The sequence below is a fragment of the Alnus glutinosa genome, chromosome 13 (genome assembly GCF_958979055.1).
Source record: "Alnus glutinosa chromosome 13, dhAlnGlut1.1, whole genome shotgun sequence".
Lineage (NCBI taxonomy): Eukaryota > Viridiplantae > Streptophyta > Magnoliopsida > Fagales > Betulaceae > Alnus > Alnus glutinosa.
In genome coordinates this window covers 3,268,894-3,287,756 of record NC_084898.1, presented here as the reverse complement: position 1 = coordinate 3,287,756, position 18,863 = coordinate 3,268,894, and the positions used below count along the sequence as shown (strand labels likewise).

Below are 18,863 nucleotides of genomic sequence, written 5' to 3'. Positions count from 1 at the left end.
TGATGGAAAATGACTTTAGGAAGTGATTCGTAATTTTATTTTACCACAAAGACCTTACAATAATTTTTTATACCACATGGAGTAATTTGTAATTTAAGTCAACTTTAAGGACAATAATGTAATTTTTTCTTTCTTTTATTAATGAAATTTCATTTACCAAAAACAAAAATCATAATTCTCTCAATAGTAAATCCATAAGACGTACAGTCAAAGTCTACAGAAACTGGTCCTTTCTGCAGAAGATGACTGCCAGTGACAATCAGAATTCAGAACTATTACAGCCATTATTTTTCTATTTTTCTTTCTTTCAACCATAGTAGTCTACAAATTTGCCTAGCCTTTCCCTTCTCCTACAATATTCATACCTACTTTAAAACGTGTGCAATTCTATAATTCTACCTACAAGATGTGACTCCAACCAACTTGCACCTTACATAAAATCTTACCTGGAAGATTTGAAAGAGACCTATTAATTTTTTTCATTTGTCTTTTTGTTAATAAAATCACAATTTAATTTAATTTAATTTTTTTAAAAGTAGCAATAAGAATTAATTGTGCGATATAAAGTAGAAAGAATTGTGTAATAAGTTCAATGCATATGGTTAATGATTAAAAAAAGAGAGATGAATGTTGTGCAATAAGCTTTTCCCTTAAAAAAAAAAGAAAGAAATACTAGACATTTCAACACTTTTTTTCAGAATTTGGTTCCAACCTGATATGTCACAATCTTATGAGATTGTAGCACACTTTCCAAAATAATAGATCTGATGAGATTGTGACATATTAAGTTGGAACCAACTTTTAAAAAAAAGTGTTTGGATGTAATGCTGAAATATCATTAGGGATTTGATTCATACACAACACCATCACAACAACCACACAACACCATCACAACAACCACACAACAACCCTTCACATGAGGGTGGGCTCCAGTATAATGAGAGTGGGCTCCAATATGTGGGGTCCACTCTCATGTGAGGGATTGTTGTGTGGTTGTTGTGTTGGTGTTGTAAATTTAACATTTTTCATATCATTAACCATATGGATTGTTGTGCACAAGTTGTGCACCTAACACCCCTCTCGAAATGATTTGTATGAAAAAGTGAAGAATAATGATTCAATGCCACTCAAATATACAACTTTTCACCACCTTGCCACATTGGCAAGGTGGTCCCCTACTACTTTTTTAGTTTTTTTATTTTTTAAAAATAAATTAAGGTGAGGGACCACCTTGCCACATAGACAAGGTGGTGAAAAGTTTTATATTTAGGTGGTAGTGAATCATTACTCAAAAGTGAAAATGTTTTGTATTATAGTGTATTTTTTTTATTTGAATAGTAATAAAAAATTATTGATATGATATAAAAAGTGAAAAAAATTAAAATATTTTAAAGGGATAATTGTACTACTGGTATTTGAGATTGGTTTAAATTACAAATCATTCTCTGAACCCATTTTCCGTCCATCAAGTTAACAGAATCTGTTAATTTACCACGTCATATAAATAATAAAATAACCTCTAAACATCATTTATATTGTAATCCACTAACGCAACTAATTCAAATTCATTTATAGCCGTAATCTATTCTATTAAACCGACAAAGATATATTATTGCATCCAATTTTAATACTCACTTGCAATTTTAATACACTTTATAGGATTAGCGCACGTTATAAGATAAGGACCACCTTATAGGGACCACCGTTTCCACATGTGGCAGCCGGCAGGGGCTGCTATGCGGCCCAGCGTGGACCCCGCCAGGTGGCCGCGTCTACGGTCAGCCGTCAACAGCAAGATTATGAAAAAGAAACCCGAAGCCTTTGTCCTTTGGCAAAAGGAATCGATCCTCTCTCCATCTCTCTCTCTCTCTTCATAGCTTATTTTGTTTGTTTATATATTAACTGGCATGTAATGGCGCGGGTTTTTAATATTTAAAATTGCATAACAAATTAGAACGTTACATTTAATTTAAGAAACAAAATAAAAATTTAAGGATAAGATTAAAAATACGTAAATGTATATTATAAATTATCTTGTAAGGAATCAAAATAAATCACATGTATTAATTTTTTATTTTTTTATAAGTAATCATATTATTCAATTTTTATATACGTTAATTTAAGAGACATTTTACATAATATAGGAATTCACAAAAACAAATAACAAAATAGTGTACTCACATTATTGCTATAACTTGTATTTAATATTTACAAAAGAAACCCTAAAAATTTTTTTGTTAACAATTAACATATTTAAACTAAAGAAAATCGCACTCTCACCATAATAAAATAATGAATAATTAATAATTTATAAACCATCATACACAAAGCCAAATATTATATTGTCATTTTTATAAATATTGTTTTTTTATTACCTTTAAATTTGACGGTAATATGAAATGAAGTGTAACTCATACAACTTTCTATATATATATATATATATATATATATATATATATATATATATATATATTGCATGTATAATGTAAAAGAAGCTACATTATAAAGACAGATGACAAACAAAAAAAAAAATGAAAATACTCGTATAGTATAAAAATAATTTTATTTTTCTTTTATTGTATATTTTCTCCAATTACAATAACATAAATAAAAATAATATATAAATTAGAACAGAAAATAATGACAAAATATGAAAACGGACAATAAATAGAAACTGGAAAAAATACTCCTATAATATAATAAATATTTATTTTTAACATCATATTTTTACCATTACTATAAAGTATAATTATATAACACTTTAATTTATGTACTTTAAAGAAAATAGTTTCCTTTCAACACTTTTAATCAAACGTTTCTTTTTTTCTTATCCCTGTCGTGACGAAGCAGAGAACACTGGGGGATATAAAATGTGTTTGATTTTGTGATTGAATTTTTGTTTGTTATTTGCAGTGCTTTAAGTATGTATTAATATTAGACGCCTATGGTCTTTTCTCGCCCTAAAGAATCTTTGGATCCTTGTATGGAATTTTTTTTTTTTTTTTTTTTTTTTTTTTTTTTTTTTTTTGTATGGAGGCATGAAAGTGGGTTCAACGATTTTAGGCTCTCCTTAAATGATTTAATTAAGATATTTGGTTCACAAATGCCAGTTATCATACAGTTATTTTTTAGGATAAAAAAAAACTGTTTTTACACAAAAATAGGATACAAATTATTTTCTAGGAAAAAAAAACTGGTTTTACACAAAAATATATATACTTGGCTGCATTTTAAAAGGCCACTTGTCACAATATTATGCAATGTTTTGAGTGATTCCTCTATTATATATATATATGATTTGTTTTGGGGTTATATATTAATTTGGGCTGAAGAGATGAATCCACTGCTAAGTTTCTTTAATTTATAGTAATTAAGCTCACTTCAGATTCATATAATAATAGTTTTAGGAGGAAATAAAATACCAAAATATAAATAAATAAACAAACGCGGGTTTACCAGTAGGTCCGATTACTAACATACAACCATTTGAATGTATTGATTATTTTAATCAAGATATTTATAATCCCCCGATATATAAATCATTATCAAATCATACTTTCAAAGTGTGGGCTTTGTTTATTTTCTAACAAAAATCTAAACACAAAACATTGTTAAAATAAATAAATATATATATATATATATATATATATATATATATATATATATATATTGAAATAGTTATTTCCATTGAATTAATTATTCTTTTATGAAAATGAATGCATATTCCTCTAAAAAATGAGATGAATAGGTATTCCTAAAAGAAGAGACTACATTTTTCAAAAAAAAAAAACTCATTATTTTATGTTTCCTCTCAATTTTTTTTTATTTAAAAAAAAAAAAAAAAAAAAAACCCATTTACATAGTGGCTGAATGGGTGGTCTGCCAGCCACGTATGGAGCCGATGGTGATCGCACCACTTCCAAAACACCTCGTGGTGGACCTCCGAAGCGTTATGAGGGTAGTGCGACTATCCTCGGAGCATTTGGTGTCAGGCCACCCCCGATGAGGATCGGGTCAGCCACCCACTAGTATTTTTTATTTTTTTAGTAATTTCGATTGGATTCCAATTAAAATATATGAATTTTTATCAAACTAAAGAGTATGAATAGTCATTCTATTTCACTTTTTTTTTTTTTTTTTGATAATAATTATTTTATTTTATAATTAAATACTTATTGCGCAAATCAAACGATATGTAATTGGTAATGTAATGTCAATAAAATGTGATAGCGATGGAATAAGTGTAATTTAAGCATTAATCAATCTTTAATATTGTGGCAGACATTCACGATCTTCTTTCAAAGTGCAAACTTTGGATTGTCAATAGGTCCACAAGGATATATGCCAATAAAGGAGTACCCACAACTTGACTAGGTGGACCTCACACCTTCATACCCACGTGTCATGGCACTATACTTGTCCAACTACCAGCCCTCCAAGTATGTAGGTTTGAAGTAGGATGAGTGTTGGTTGTTTTAAAACGTGCTTTTTAAAAAATAACGATTTAAAAATATATTTAATAAAATTATAGTTTTTAAAATTGTAGTTAAATGTTTGATAAAATTTATAATTTTAAAAAACAATGCCTTAAACTACTTTTAGACTCTTGGATTTTTAAAAATTCATCATCTTATTTGTTGTTTGGTGTGTGACATTAGAGAGCAAAATTAACTCTATCGGATTTGGCTTGGCCCTAATTATTTAGAGAAAAATCATATTTAGTCCTTAAATTTTTATCTTATTTGAATTTAGCCATTGAATTTTTAATTTCAAGAACATGGTTGAGAGATACATTAGATTTGTAATCACCTTCTTCGTCATCCTAATCTCCTAGATTTGTAACGTTAGATGAAAAATTGTTAACTTTAATGCTGGCATGGACATTGACATTGTATTGGGTGCTACCATGAACCTTAGAGTGTCAAAAATAAAACACATGTAACAAATAAAAAATTATTAACTTTAACCGTAAAGTAATAGAATGATCAATTTAAAACTTGGACAAAACCTAAAGACTTTATTTTTCTCAATTATTTAATTACTTTAGATCTCATGTGCTTCAAATAAACGGTAAAGATTGAGGGAAAACTCACTAACAATGATAAAAGACTAAGATTTCAGATTTGTCTTACAATCTTCACCGTTTATTTGAAGTACAAAAAATTTCCAATGATTAAATAACTAGAACCAAACCAAATCCCTCAAAGACTTCGTTTGTTTCGATGTAAAAACTTCTTATGAAAAATGTTTTTTTTTTTTTTTTCGTTAATCATTTTCAAGTTTGAGCTTTTCTTTTTTACACACACTCTCTCGCCTTTCATTTTCCTCCGATGTCGAAGGTCACCTATTATTGCCTTTGTCGTCGCTAATTTTTCGTACGAGCCGAGCTAAAAAAACAGTTTCAGCGAAATAATTTTTTTTCCAAAAGGAAACAATCCTAAATCATGTTGCTTCCCTTTGACTTGCTAAAAAAATAAAATAAAATCAAACCTAACTATAAAGGAGGACAGGAGGTGTTACCCCAAATTCAAAAGCAAAAGGCTCATTGAGCTTGTACTTTACCATTTTACAATAACTATGCTATCATTGTTAAGTACTGTCAACAAATTATTTGGCTGTTATGGGTATGCCAACTTTTTTTTTTTTTTTTTTAATGTTAAATGATGGGAGTTTTTGGACTCTTTTTGCTAGATCATAGATCTTACTTGAATTTTATTTATTTATATATGGTATCTTAGAATTTTTGCCTTCTTCAACTGCAGCACACGTGGCATTGCCCATGTGGCCAGCAAGTCTTGTCTCCTACAATGGAGTCAATGGACTGAGATGTCATGTGAGTTTGGTTCCATCATATCAAAGTTCATCAAAATTCAATTTGATGAAATACAAAAAGGATTGTTGTATAATTTTAATATTTTTTTTAATTAACTATTAAATCTGTTTTCCCACATAGATTTATTGGATTGAAGACAAATGAGCGCTCGAACAGTCGAGCCGATGATCGCAACCCTAAATATCTAATAGTTTATTTTAAAAAAAGTTGTTAGAGTTATACAAAAGTTATACAGAAATTGTGTAAGAAATATTACTCGATGGAATATATGTACAAAATTAAATTTTATAATCAGCTCGTCATAACTTAAAGATGCCATATAATCGAATCTTGAGGTATTTTAACTTAGAGATATGATGGTGATTGGGGGAAATGCTTGTACAAATGGACTGCAAATTGTTTCTCTATTTTTTTTTTTCTTTGTTTGTGAAAGTGAAAGCAACTTGTCTCCAAACAACCACAATTTGTACAACATTTTATCAATTAACTTTAAAATTAGGCAAATCAGGTGAGTTTTGCACCAAATAATGGTGATGGTGGGTAGGCCTAGCAATTGTAATGATGTTGTGAATGACAGTAATGGTTAATAGAAAATAATTTTGCTGTAACTTTCAACTAGTGGGCTTAATTTATATAGAACAACAAATATAAAGTGCCACTTGTTTGCCATAATTTTGTTATCCCATGTGATAAGTATCATTATTTACTTACGTAGACTGTCACGTTAATTTATAATAAATATCCAATTGTAGAATTTATGAAATTCATTGGCTAACCAATTTGAGTCAAAGGGGTTAGCAAAATATAGAATCACTTACTATGATATTTTATTCATCTATTATATAAAACATGAAAAGTGCCATCATATCTCAATCTCATTTATGGGCATAAATAAGAGATAAAAACCATGAGTCATGTGATCCCTAATCATTGAATAATTCAACTCAATTAAATCTAATCATAATAATTCTGTAAATTGGATAGCAGCCCTCCCTAAAAATTTAGTTGTTTGGTTCGAGCCATGTCGAAGCATACGCACAAGATTATATAAATTATTCGTAATCCAATTTAATTAAAGTAAGATCCATCAATCATAATCTATTTATTTTTTGTATTGAGTTCGTGTCAATTCAAAGGTCGTAGAAAAAATTACCGACTCTTGTATTTCGTATAAAAATCATATTGAAACATGAATATAAGACCGGCGACAGACAAAATTGACAGTCTAACCCAAAAGGCCATTCCTGCTCCTATAAAAAGGAGAAACATCAATTAGAATCCGAACAAAACCTCAATCTCTCTATCTCTCTTATAATTGCACCGTAAAGAAAGTGATTCCTAAGTAGATTTGGACGGCTCATAATCGGCGGGGTACACTATCGGGGCCACTGGATCTTTTGCTCTAAATTGCTCTAATTGCCACACTAATTCTCCAAAATTCCAATTCCGTCCCCATAAGACTCCTCTCGCTTTACGGCTTATCACTTCAAAACGATCCGCTTTCTCTGAGAACCGGAGAGCTAGCGTCTCCTTCCCTCCCTTCCTCTCTCTCAAGCTTTTTCCGACAATCACTTTCTCTGAATCCAAAATCTCTTTTTTTCCGTGAAAGCACTTTCTTGTCCGTTGATTGTCATCTAAAGAAAACTCTCCTTCCGTGAGCAGAGACTCGTAGAACCGCGGTTTCACAAACTCACGTTGGTAATGCATTTTTTTGTGTTCGTTTTCTGTTTATTCACGCTCTGTTTGGCAGCTTAGAAAAGAAAACGAGTTTCGAGAGCCTGTATTTACCGGTTGGAAGTAGTTTTCGGTTTTCTTTTCCAGAACCTTTTCTCGGAAACCAAACAGAGCATGATACGGAGGCTTCTAAAACTGTGTTGTTATGGCTGTTTGATAAAAATTATGAAATCTTCAATTTTTTTTGCATACTGGTAGGCTTAATGGTTGTGCTGCATGTGGTACTGGCGGTTGTATAAATCTTGAATAATCAAAGCGGTGAAAGTCTTGGTTTTCTTGTTTTTTAATTGATTAATTCTTTTAATTGCTCTGTTTTAATATGATTGTAGTTTGTGAATTGTTTCGTGCGGACTTGGTCAAATTGGGAGGTTTATGAGATAATGGTGAACATGTTGATGGAATTAAACTAAGTTGACCGGTCAATGTGAATATTATTAGAAATCACTGCTCTGATGATGGATGGTTTATTCTAAATTATGTATTGGTGGCTTACACAAACCTTGTGAAACGCATAAGTTGACTGATAAGCCGATACGCAAAAAAAAAAGAACTGTTTTCAAGAGAATTCTTTCGTTTTCAGCTGGATTTACTTTGACTCTTAGTAATTTATGGCTTAATGATTGGTGTTGGGTATTCATATGATGCAGCAAAGTGATGGGTCTTGTGTCAGTTTAGAGTGGGAGTCAACATGTCAAGCACTGTGCATTTATTTATGTGTAATGAGCACCTAGTTTATTGATTGATTCTGAAAGACTGCCTTGTCATGGACATTTTTTTTTTTTTTTTTTGATAAGTAAGAAAATTTCATTAAAAAAGCGTAAGGCGCCCCTAAGCACACAGGAAGTATACACAGGAATAACTCAGCTAGCCCACATGAAAAACCCATAAGAAATTACATACCCACAACACCCAAAACCCACATGAAACCCAAGATACAATAGAAACCCTCCAACAAACACCCAAGATACAAAGTAACCCCATAATAAAATAAAACCCAATAGAACCCCCCATCCAACACCCAAGATACAAAGTAATCCCCATAATTTGTCTTTATGTTCGTGACGGGAAGAATGTGATTATTTTCTATTAACAAATAGCCCGTTCTTTAGGTATTCTTTACTAGATTATATGTAAATAGGTTTACATATGGTGTTCACTGTTGTAAATTGTAGTAGGGTCTGTAGACGTGTGGCAGTTGTGCATATCTGGCTCTATAGGAAAGTGGAGTTGCAGTTGTTCAATCTTTCTGAAATGCTATGTTACATGAAATTGAGGTACAGATGTCTGGGGTTTGGTGTATGTCTGGGTCTCCAATTATTAGGACATTGCGACTTTGTTTGTCTATAGAATCCACAAGTTATTGTCTTCTGTTTCATGAGGTAATTGAAGTTTCTAGATCATTCAGCTCGACCAAGATGAATGCTTTGTGCAATATGAATTATTTGTGTGATGTCAAAACAGTTTAATTTGGGGATTTTAGTAAACGAAGTAGGCATGCATATCTTTATTTGTTAGGCATTCCTTTTAGGTACGTGCCTCAAAGTGTGGTAAGCAGGCCAAATCCATTTCATGTTGTCTGGTAGATTCACTTCATTTTAAGGTCTCCATGTAAAACAGCATACATGTATGTATTAATTGATTTTGCTTTATTTATTTATTTATTTTTTATAAATATAAAATATATTATTTTACTGTTCATTAAAAAATAAATAAAAATAAATGTTTCCCTGTTTAACCTGTACAACAAGGAGACCACACTTTGCCCTTGATCACACTATGTTTTTCGAATAAATTTGTCAGATTTTGTGTATAACTGTCTCGCATTATATTTTGTATGCTCTGACATGGTAAGAAGTCTAAATCAGCATTGAAGTTGTCATATATACTGATTAATTTTATTCCTGTGGAGGTGGATTTAGGCAGGAAAAACATGGTGGTTCTATGAGAAGCTTAATGGAAAGATAATGCACAAAGTATAACTGTTGTCATTTTCTTTTTCTCATTATCCTCTTATGCTGGAAAAGCTCCTGATGTCAAAGTTCACAGAGATTGTTGCTGCATATGTTTCTGTGATCTTCTTGTTTTCTTTCTCACATAAGTTTTTGTAATTTTATTTGTAGTGAAAGATGGTTGCCTTCGGGAAAAAGTTGAAGGAAAGACAAATCCAAGAATGGCAAGGGTATGTTTGACATATGATTATACATTCTATTTTGCATTGCTAAGAATTTAATCATTTTGATTGCTTCCTCAAAGTTTACTTGGAAAAATGAGAAAAGAGAAAAGCTTAAATATTTGCTGATTATTGGTTGGTAACAAGCGTTGTATGTTTGTATTACCATGGTTTCTTAGTGAAGCTATGGAATGGTGTCAAGTGAGTTTTGATACATCATTATGGTATCTAATTATGTATAAGTCGTGGTGGTAATATAGTAGATAGGTCATCTCGTCTAGTGGAACTTGTTACTCAAAAGATTTGATTTGTTGTCAATCGAGCATATTAAATCTCATAGATTGTTGTGGTTGGCATACCTACTGATACCAAAAAGAGAAGAAAAGCATGAATAGAACAGTTTCAACCAAGATGCAAAGCCAAGGTCACACATAATAGACCTGCATGTCCACAGCATGCCCATGGCCCATCTCCACTGACTTATGCTTGGCAACTACTTAAATACTTTTTCCAAAAGAGCGCATATGTCTTTATTCATCGCTAATCTTTCTACCATTCTGTTCCCTCCAAAGTTGATATATACAGCAGCTGAAACAATGTCCTGATCCATGCATTCCCTCTGAAAGTGGCTGGTGGCAGCAATCTATCCTTAATATTTAACCAGCCCCTGATCTGAACCTGCAGAACACAGCTTTGTCTAGCCCCCATTGTCTTACTCCATTTGTAATTTAGTGCACAAAAGTGATATATCCAAATTTAAGTAGCTGTCCACAAAACACATGAAACCTACTGAAATGATTACACTTCAAAACTAAAAGTTTGTTGGATTCCCATCCCTCTCAAACTTCTTATAATATTTTAAAAAATAAACCTTGTTTTGTTAATTTTTGGTAGCTTCTACTTGACTTCTCTAAAGATTATTATTAAACCTCTTGTTTAAAGGGCAACCGAATCACAGACTTTGCAGTGACATGATATTTACGTTTTCCCCAACTTATCGTTGGCAGACATAGAAACACATGCTAATACAAATTTGAGACACATGCTAATATAAATTTTGGAGTTTTTGAAAACTGTTACTGAATATTGCATTGCACAACGTTGGGTTAAACCTTGTAAGCCTCTGTGGTGGCTTGGGTGGCACCTTACACCCATGCAGCCGCAAGGCCTTGGCATGAGGGAGGCATGCTGTGGGCCAAATAATTTCTGCAAGTTGGTGCTCAAAGTGAGCAGCAAGTGGTGCTGCTTGCCTTTTTAGTTGTGATTAGGTTCCTGTCTTAGATGCTGATAATTTGATTTCTTGCAGATATTACATTAACTATAAGTTAATGAAGAAAAAAGTAAGACAATATGCTCAACAAATTGAAGTTGGGACACAAGATCGCCGGCAAGTACTCAAGGATTTCTCAAGAATGTTGGATAATCAGGTGGGTTATATGCATGTTTATCTTTCGGAAATATACAAGAAGATCTAAACAAGAAATAATGTATGTGTGTATTTGTGCTTTGCTCGTGCGTGTTAAATTTCTTTTGTAATTATGCTCATTTAAAAAATCCATCAAATATTTGTTATTGTCAAGTTCTAGGTTTTCTAATGGAATTAACTTCTTAAGATGGAACCATGTTACCTTTTCTAAAGTAACCATGGAAGATCTGTCAAATCTTTAAGATAAGTGAGAAGATTATGAAATGTGTTCAACTTACTTTCTTTAATTATTTCAGATTGAGAAGATTGTCCTTTTTCTGTTGGAACAACAAGGGCTACTTGCAAGCAGGCTAGCTAAGCTTGATGAACAGCATGATGCCCTTCAGCTGCAGCCCAATATATCCCAAATATATGAATTACGAGAAGCTTATAGAGCAGTGGGACAAGATCTTTTAAAGCTTCTCTTTTTTGTTGAGATAAATGCTGTTGGTTTGCGTAAGATACTGAAGAAGTTTGATAAACGCTTTGGTTATGGATTCACTAATTATTATGTCAAAACACGCGCAAATCATCCTTACTCCCAACTGCAGCAAGTGTTCAAGCATGTGGTATTGTGTTGATGTTGGATGCATTCCTTTTCTATTTAACCATTTGAAACTTCTAAAAGCTATTGTCCCTGGTTTTATGGAAGTTTACTGACAGATAATGGAACCTGCAGGGCATAGGGGCTGTCGTGGGAGCCATATCACGCAATCTTCATGAACTTCAGGACCGTCAAGGAAGCTACTTATCAATATATGATCAGCCTGTTCTTCCCCTTCAGGTTTCTGTTGCATATACTCGAAGCAACCTGTACAAATTTTCATGGTTTTTTCTCACTCCCTGTTGCGCGCACACACACACATGTATTTGGCTGGGAGGCAGTCATAAAGCTGGTGAGTTACCATGGTATTTACACGGTTATTTAATGTGCAGGATCCTGTCATCGATTCAATAAGAGCAGCAGTGGACAGGTTAACCCACTCAACAAATTTCCTCAACTTTTTGGCGCAACATGCGCTCATTATGCAAGACGAGCTACCTACTCCTTTTGAGGAACAAGTTGTTGATAAGAAATACCATTTTATGTCTCTTCTCTTGAACTTAGCGAACACATTTCTTTATATGGTCAATACATATATTGTTGTCCCTACAGCAGATAACTACTCCATGAGCCTTGGAGCTGCAGCAACAGTTTGTGGTATAGTGATTGGGGCAATGGCTGTTGCACAGGTCTTTTCTTCAGTGTATTTTAGTGCGTGGTCAAATAAATCATACTTCAAACCTCTTGTATTTAGCAGTATAGTTCTTTTCTTGGGAAACATCCTGTACGCATTGGCTTATGATGTCAATTCAATAGCGGTTCTCCTAATTGGTCGTCTTTTCTGTGGGTAAGCAGTCTTATTCTTCTTCGTGTCACTGCTTGATAGGAATAACTTGAAGCATGTGCTTTTGTGCATTCTATTGAGACTATGAATCTGAGGCATGTAAACATCCTGATTAGGAAATCTAAGCATTTCTTATTTACTTTTATCGCCATAATTTTTTTTGGAATTGGGAAATCAACTTTAATGTTATAACTATTTTTGATTTTAGAAGTTTTATATTTTTATTTTTTTTGCAGCTATGCTTAAAAAAAAATGTCTTGAAATTTGTGTTTTGTGCTAACTTGTATATCATACACACACACCCACACACAAAGAGACGTGCATATATTTCTATCAGTTATTATCAAATCAAATTGGTCATATATGCAGACACACATACACACAGAGGATGTGTTTTGATGAGGATTTTAACTGGTGTTAGGACTTCGAGCCTGTACAGAACTTGTATACCCAAATTTTCGGCTTTACAACATAAAGAGATGGATTATTAAAACAAAGCATGGCAGGTCATAGCTTTTCTGAATTAAGGGAGCAACATGAAATTGATCGGATAGCAAGTAGAAAAACTTTCATTTCACCAACCTGTTTTGCTATGGTTATAGATTTATATTGCTATGAATATACAAGCAACAAGATTTGTTCTGCTCTGTTATTGGTTATAGAAAAGCCTCGAAGTTCATTTTTATCATACTGGAGTGCAGTACTAGATCTTAAATTATTATTATAAGACTCAAATTAACTTCAAGCTAGAAATAGTGTAAGGTGGTAAGATTTAGAGATTCTATTATATAAAACTCGTTATATGTATTAACAAAGTCATACTTTACAAATTGCAGACTGGGTTCTGCCCGAGCTGTTAACCGGAGGTATATTAGTGACTGCGTGCCACAGAAATTTCGCATGCAGGCATCAGCAGGTTTTGTAAGTGCCAGTGCTCTCGGAATGGCTTGTGGTCCTGCTCTAGGTGGTTTTCTTCAAACTAATTTCAAGATCTACAAGCTTACATTCAATGAAGACACTTTGCCCGGCTGGGTTATGGCTGTTGCTTGGCTTATATACTTAGTTTGGTTGTGTATCTCATTTAAAGAACCTTCTCATGAGATTGAGGAGAATAGTATACCACAGGAATCTAATGCTGGTATGTTCATTTATATGGTGCTACTTTTTGGTTGAGATCTTTCACAATCCGATTCTGTCAATGTTAGATCATTCATAAGCTGTAGATTGAAGCGTTAACACTTTAATGTGACCATAGCTATTCTAATAATTTCTTTTAGAAATTATTTTGACATTGTAGAAACTTTAAAAATGAGTAAAATTGCAAAAGACAGTCAATCTGTAAATCGTTTGGTGATTTACCTGTTGATAATTTTTTGAAGTGTAACAAAAACTGTCACTTTTAACCATAATGTTCTCTCTTAGAAATGTTTATTCTGATGGTGTACTTTGGATGACAGAAGCAGTAGAGAATGATGCACTTGAGAAAGGACTTGAACAACCATTGCTTATTAGTTCAGAAGACAAGCAACAAGATGAAGATGGTGAGCAAGAATGTGATGAAAGTGAAGAAGCTTCTGAGGATTCTCACCAAGCAGCTACTTCAATTCGAGCAGCATATAGGCTACTTACACCCTCTGTAAAGGTATGTAAATGGTTCTGAACTTTATATGAGTTTTGTTGCCTTTCAGAGAAAAAGATAAATATTGTTCTTTTATTTCCTCCTTTTTTCTTTTAAAAAAAATTGAAATACATTTTAAAGATAACCTGCCAATATGTGTACTCTTATTTTACTACATTGCCGAAAAATATTTGTCTATGGATTTATAAACTTGTTAATCAGATGAGTATCAATATTGCAACTTCACTTATTCTTTAGAATGCAGCTAGAATTCCCGTTGTGCGTGAAATAGAATTAGAAGTTGGATAAGTACTTCTGCTTCTATATTAGAATTTGGTCTGCTAATATGCTTTACTCAAACAAATAGTTTAGATGAATTATGCGATCAGATTTCACATCATGCATCAGAAACTTTTGTTTTTAATTAAGCTTGGTGAAGTAGAACCGCATCAATGAATTTGCTCTTTGCATTTTACTTATTCAAGATAAAAGAGATTTTCTATTGAGCTGCTGTTGATTAAACAACCAAGATCCTCCCAATTATCTTCTGGTCACTGTCATGTATTTTGTTACTCCAAGCCGGTGGACTGAGCTAAAATCATTGAGAATTTTTTTGTCTCTATATCTTCTTCTAATTGCATATTTTCTGCCATTTATTTTTGGTTGGAGCGGAAACTCTACAAACTTCTGCACAATGTATAATTGAATCTCTATGGTTCATCAGGTTCAGTTATTGATATATTTCATGCTCAAATATGCAATGGAGATTTTACTTTCAGAATCTAGTGTCATTACCACATACTACTTTCAGTGGTCTACGAGCACAGTGGCGATTTTTCTTGCTTGCCTTGGCCTCACTGTTCTTCCAATAAACATTGTTGTTGGAAACTACATTAGCAATATGTTTGAAGACAGGTAATTATTTAACAGTAACATGCTTTTGATCTCTAGTTTCTGTAATACATTCAGTATCGTTAATATTCCCCTTGCCTCCACACACACACACAAAAGAAGTATCTGATCTAAAGTTCTGGATATGTTTCTCATAAACTGCTGATGCATTAATTTTCATCAATCTGATTGCAGGCAAATCTTAATGGCATCTGAAATTATGGTGTGTATAGGCATAATCCTCAGCTTCAATCTATTTATTCCATACTCTGTGCCACAGTATGTCTGTTCAGGACTCATATTGTTTGTTTCTGCCGAAGTACTTGAAGGTGAGATATTTTTCAGTTCAATTACTTCGTTATTTATGGTAAGTGTCAAGATTAGGATTTGCATGAAAAGAGGAAAAAAACTGTTTTTAAGAGAGAGAAGAGGCGTGGAAAAACGAGAACAAATTTCATTAAACCCTAAGACTTCGATACCATGTCAAGATTAGGGTTTGCACAAAAAGAGAAGCTTCAAATATTCTGTAACCCGTTCAACTATTTCGTATATATAAGGGAAAAATTACAAAAAAGAAAAACTCCTTTTTCCCTTTTATTACAATAATACATTTCTAACGATGAGCATGTATGAGAAGAGGAAACCTGCACATGATAAACCACCAAATTCCAATTAAAATTAAATTTAGTGGTCTTCTCAAGATTTTTTTTTTTTTTGTTAATTATCCGCTATAAATTCTGCGAGAATATTATGCATGAGGAAACAAATTAACTCAGACAGATTATCAGAATATATCTACTTCCATTTTTGTGAATGTCTGTCTTGTTAACTCTTATCTTCTTGAAGTTTGGTGCCTTTATAATTACCATGGCCTTCTTTGTAGCTTTTGTCTCTATGTTTATCACCATTGTCATACCTTTTAGGGAGATTCATTTTGTTTCTTATCTATTTGGAATTGGCATGTTGTATGTAATATCAGCCAACTATAAGTGCAGATAACTTAAACCACAAAGAAGAAATAAACAAAAGACCATCTAAACGAATCAGGATATTGGCCGTTGGAGTTTTGGTGCTCTTAGTTCTCTTGTATACTTTTCATGTACGAGAAACTTACTTCTTTTATAAAATTATTATTATTATTCATCAAAAAAAAAAAAAAAATAGTATCCATTTACGATCATGTGAATTGAGATTTCTTGCTTTACTTACTGCAACGATGTGGCTTTGGGGAGAAATGGAGGGCTTGGATTCGTTTTTGTATCTCTACGGTGAGATTCTCCGTCCTCGTCAATGGGACTCCGTCGGGTTTCTTTACCAGCTCTCGCGGGTTGCGACAAGGTGATCCTCTGTCACCTTTATTATTTGTGGTGGTTATGGAGGCTTCGAGCCGGATGCTGGTTGTTGCGTTGGAGCAGGGTTCGATGACAGGTTTTGCAATGGGACTTAGAGAGTCAGAGGCAATAGTAGTGAATCATTTACTTTTTGCTGATGATATGTTGATTTTTTATGGGGCGCAAGAAGAACAAATTCGACATCTGAGGTGTATCTTTTTGTGCTTTGAGGCAGCATCGGGCTTAAGGATCAATCTAGGAAAATCAGAAATTGTTCCTATTGGTGAGGTGGAGGATGTTGAAGGGTTGGCTCAGCTTTTGGGTTGTTGAGTTGGTTTTTTGCCTATGACTTACTTGGGTCTGCCTTTGGGTGCCTCTTACAAGTCCGTATCTACTTGGAAATGGGTTGTTGAGAAAACAAAAAGGAGGTTGGCTGGATGGAAGCGTATGTATTTGTCGAAGGGCGGGCGGTTGACCCTTATTAAGAGCACGTTGTCCAATCTCCCCACGGATCTTCTGTCGATGTTCCCTATTCCATTAAAGGTGGCTAATCGTCTTGAAAAAATCCAAAGGGATTTCTTATGGGGTGGCATAGGGGATGAGGCCAAATTTCATTTAGTGAAATGGAACAGGATTTGTACTCCGTTGCATTCAGGTGGGTTGGGAGTTCACAATCTCATCCAGTTTAATCAAGCACTTCTGGGTAAATGGTTGTGGAGATATGGTAGGGAGAGAGAGGCTTTATGGCGTTTGGTGATTGACGCCAAATTTGGGAGCCTAAAGGGTGGGTGGTGTTCTATTGAGGTCTCGGGTTCCTATGGAGTGGGGGTTTGGAAATATATCAGGAAAGGATGGGAGAAGTTTTGCAATTCTGTTCGGTTTGCGGTAGGGGATGGGCTACATCAGTTTCTGGCATGATTGGTGGTGTGGAGAGATCTTTGAAGCACTGTTATCTAGTTCTGTATAGTATTGTGAGGAACAAAGCTGCAATGGTGGTGGATAACTTGGCAGTTCATAATGGAAATATTCATTGGAATGTTCTCTTTATGCGGCAACTCCAGGACTGGGAGATGGAGATGGTGCTTTCCTTCTTTGAGTGGTTGTACTCCACTTCGATTCGACAAGGAGAGGGTGACAGGTTAGTTTGGAATCCCTTTACAAGGGGCTTATTTGAAGTAAGGTCCTATTATGAAGTGCTTAGTAGGAAAGAAGGCCCTTCATTTTCGTGGAAGAATATATGGTGTGCTAAGGCTCCGACAAGGGTGGCGTTCTTTGTATGGTCTGCAGCTTTAGGAAAAATACTGACCCATGACAATCTGCGAAAGAGGAATATTGTGGTTATTGAGTGGTGTTGTATGTGTAAAAAGAAGGAGGAGGCTATTGATCATCTGTTACTTCACTGCGACACCGCCCATGAGCTTTGGAGCTTTATGTTTTCTTTATTTGGAGTTGAGTGGGTCATGCCACAAACGGTGCTGGATTTGTTGACTACTTGGGGTGCGTCTTTTGGGCATGGCCTAGCTAAAAAAGCTTGGCGGTTAGTTCCTCACTGTGTTTTGTGGAGCATTTGGTGGGAGCGGAATGCGAGGCTTTTTGAAGATGTAGAGACTGTAATGGTAGTGTTAAGGAAGCGTGTGCTTAACACGCTATTTCTTTGGTTAGCGTCCAATCTTTGCCACCTAGGTGTTTTTACTTTTGTAGACTTTCTAAATTTATTACCTGTTCCTCCCTTTTAGGGGCGCTTTTATATACTTCCCGTGTATTAACGTTGCGCCCTTCTGCGCTTTATTGATGAATTTGAAATTGCTTGTAAAAAAAAAAACCATATGATATTCCACTACCTTCCTTGAATTAACTTTTGACGTGAATTGCATTGTTTGAAGTTGTAGACTACTTCAAAATCTTGTTATAATTTATGAATTAGGGCGAACTGGAGTATAATTCCTCTCTGTGAATATTTGAATTTGCTCCAGTCCTGACAATAATATATTATGACTTTCCTCTATTGTCGATCCAGGTGTTAACTTGGCACTCCTCTCTCGGGTCATGTCGTCTCGGCTTTCACGTGGAACCTATAATGGTGGACTACTATCAACAGAGGCTGGGACAATTGCACGAGTGATTGCAGATGGCACAATAACCTTGGCTGGATACTTGGGGAACAGTCGACTCTTGAATGCCACCCTTCTTCCCTCACTCCTCATATGCATATCCTCCATTCTTGCCACCTGCTACACCTACAACTCTCTCTATTGATTCGTAACTTCTATTAATCAGGTATATCCATGCAACGCAGTCCCAGTCCCCCCCATTAATATCCTCAATTTCTTCATTATTTTGTCTCCCATGTATCATTGTTGTATATTGTAAGAAAACAAGCTCATTGATTTTCTTTTAATAAATCATTAGTCCTCCTTTATGGAGGTCCCTAAA

At 34.0% G+C, this 18,863-nt stretch overlaps 1 protein-coding gene across 1 annotated transcript; it reads left to right on the top strand.

The window, feature by feature from the left end:
- The first annotated feature begins 7,162 nt into the window (after nucleotides 1-7,162).
- On the top strand, nucleotides 7,163-18,863 carry LOC133854080 (SPX domain-containing membrane protein At4g22990-like). Its single transcript, XM_062290106.1, has 11 exons — nucleotides 7,163-7,531; nucleotides 9,688-9,746; nucleotides 11,044-11,164; nucleotides 11,460-11,771; nucleotides 11,882-11,986; nucleotides 12,139-12,593; nucleotides 13,427-13,728; nucleotides 14,048-14,232; nucleotides 14,933-15,123; nucleotides 15,295-15,428; nucleotides 18,448-18,863. The coding sequence occupies exons 2-11, from the start codon at nucleotides 9,694-9,696 to the stop codon at nucleotides 18,684-18,686; spliced, it is 2,097 nt and encodes a 698-aa protein (XP_062146090.1). The 5' UTR covers nucleotides 7,163-7,531; nucleotides 9,688-9,693; the 3' UTR covers nucleotides 18,687-18,863.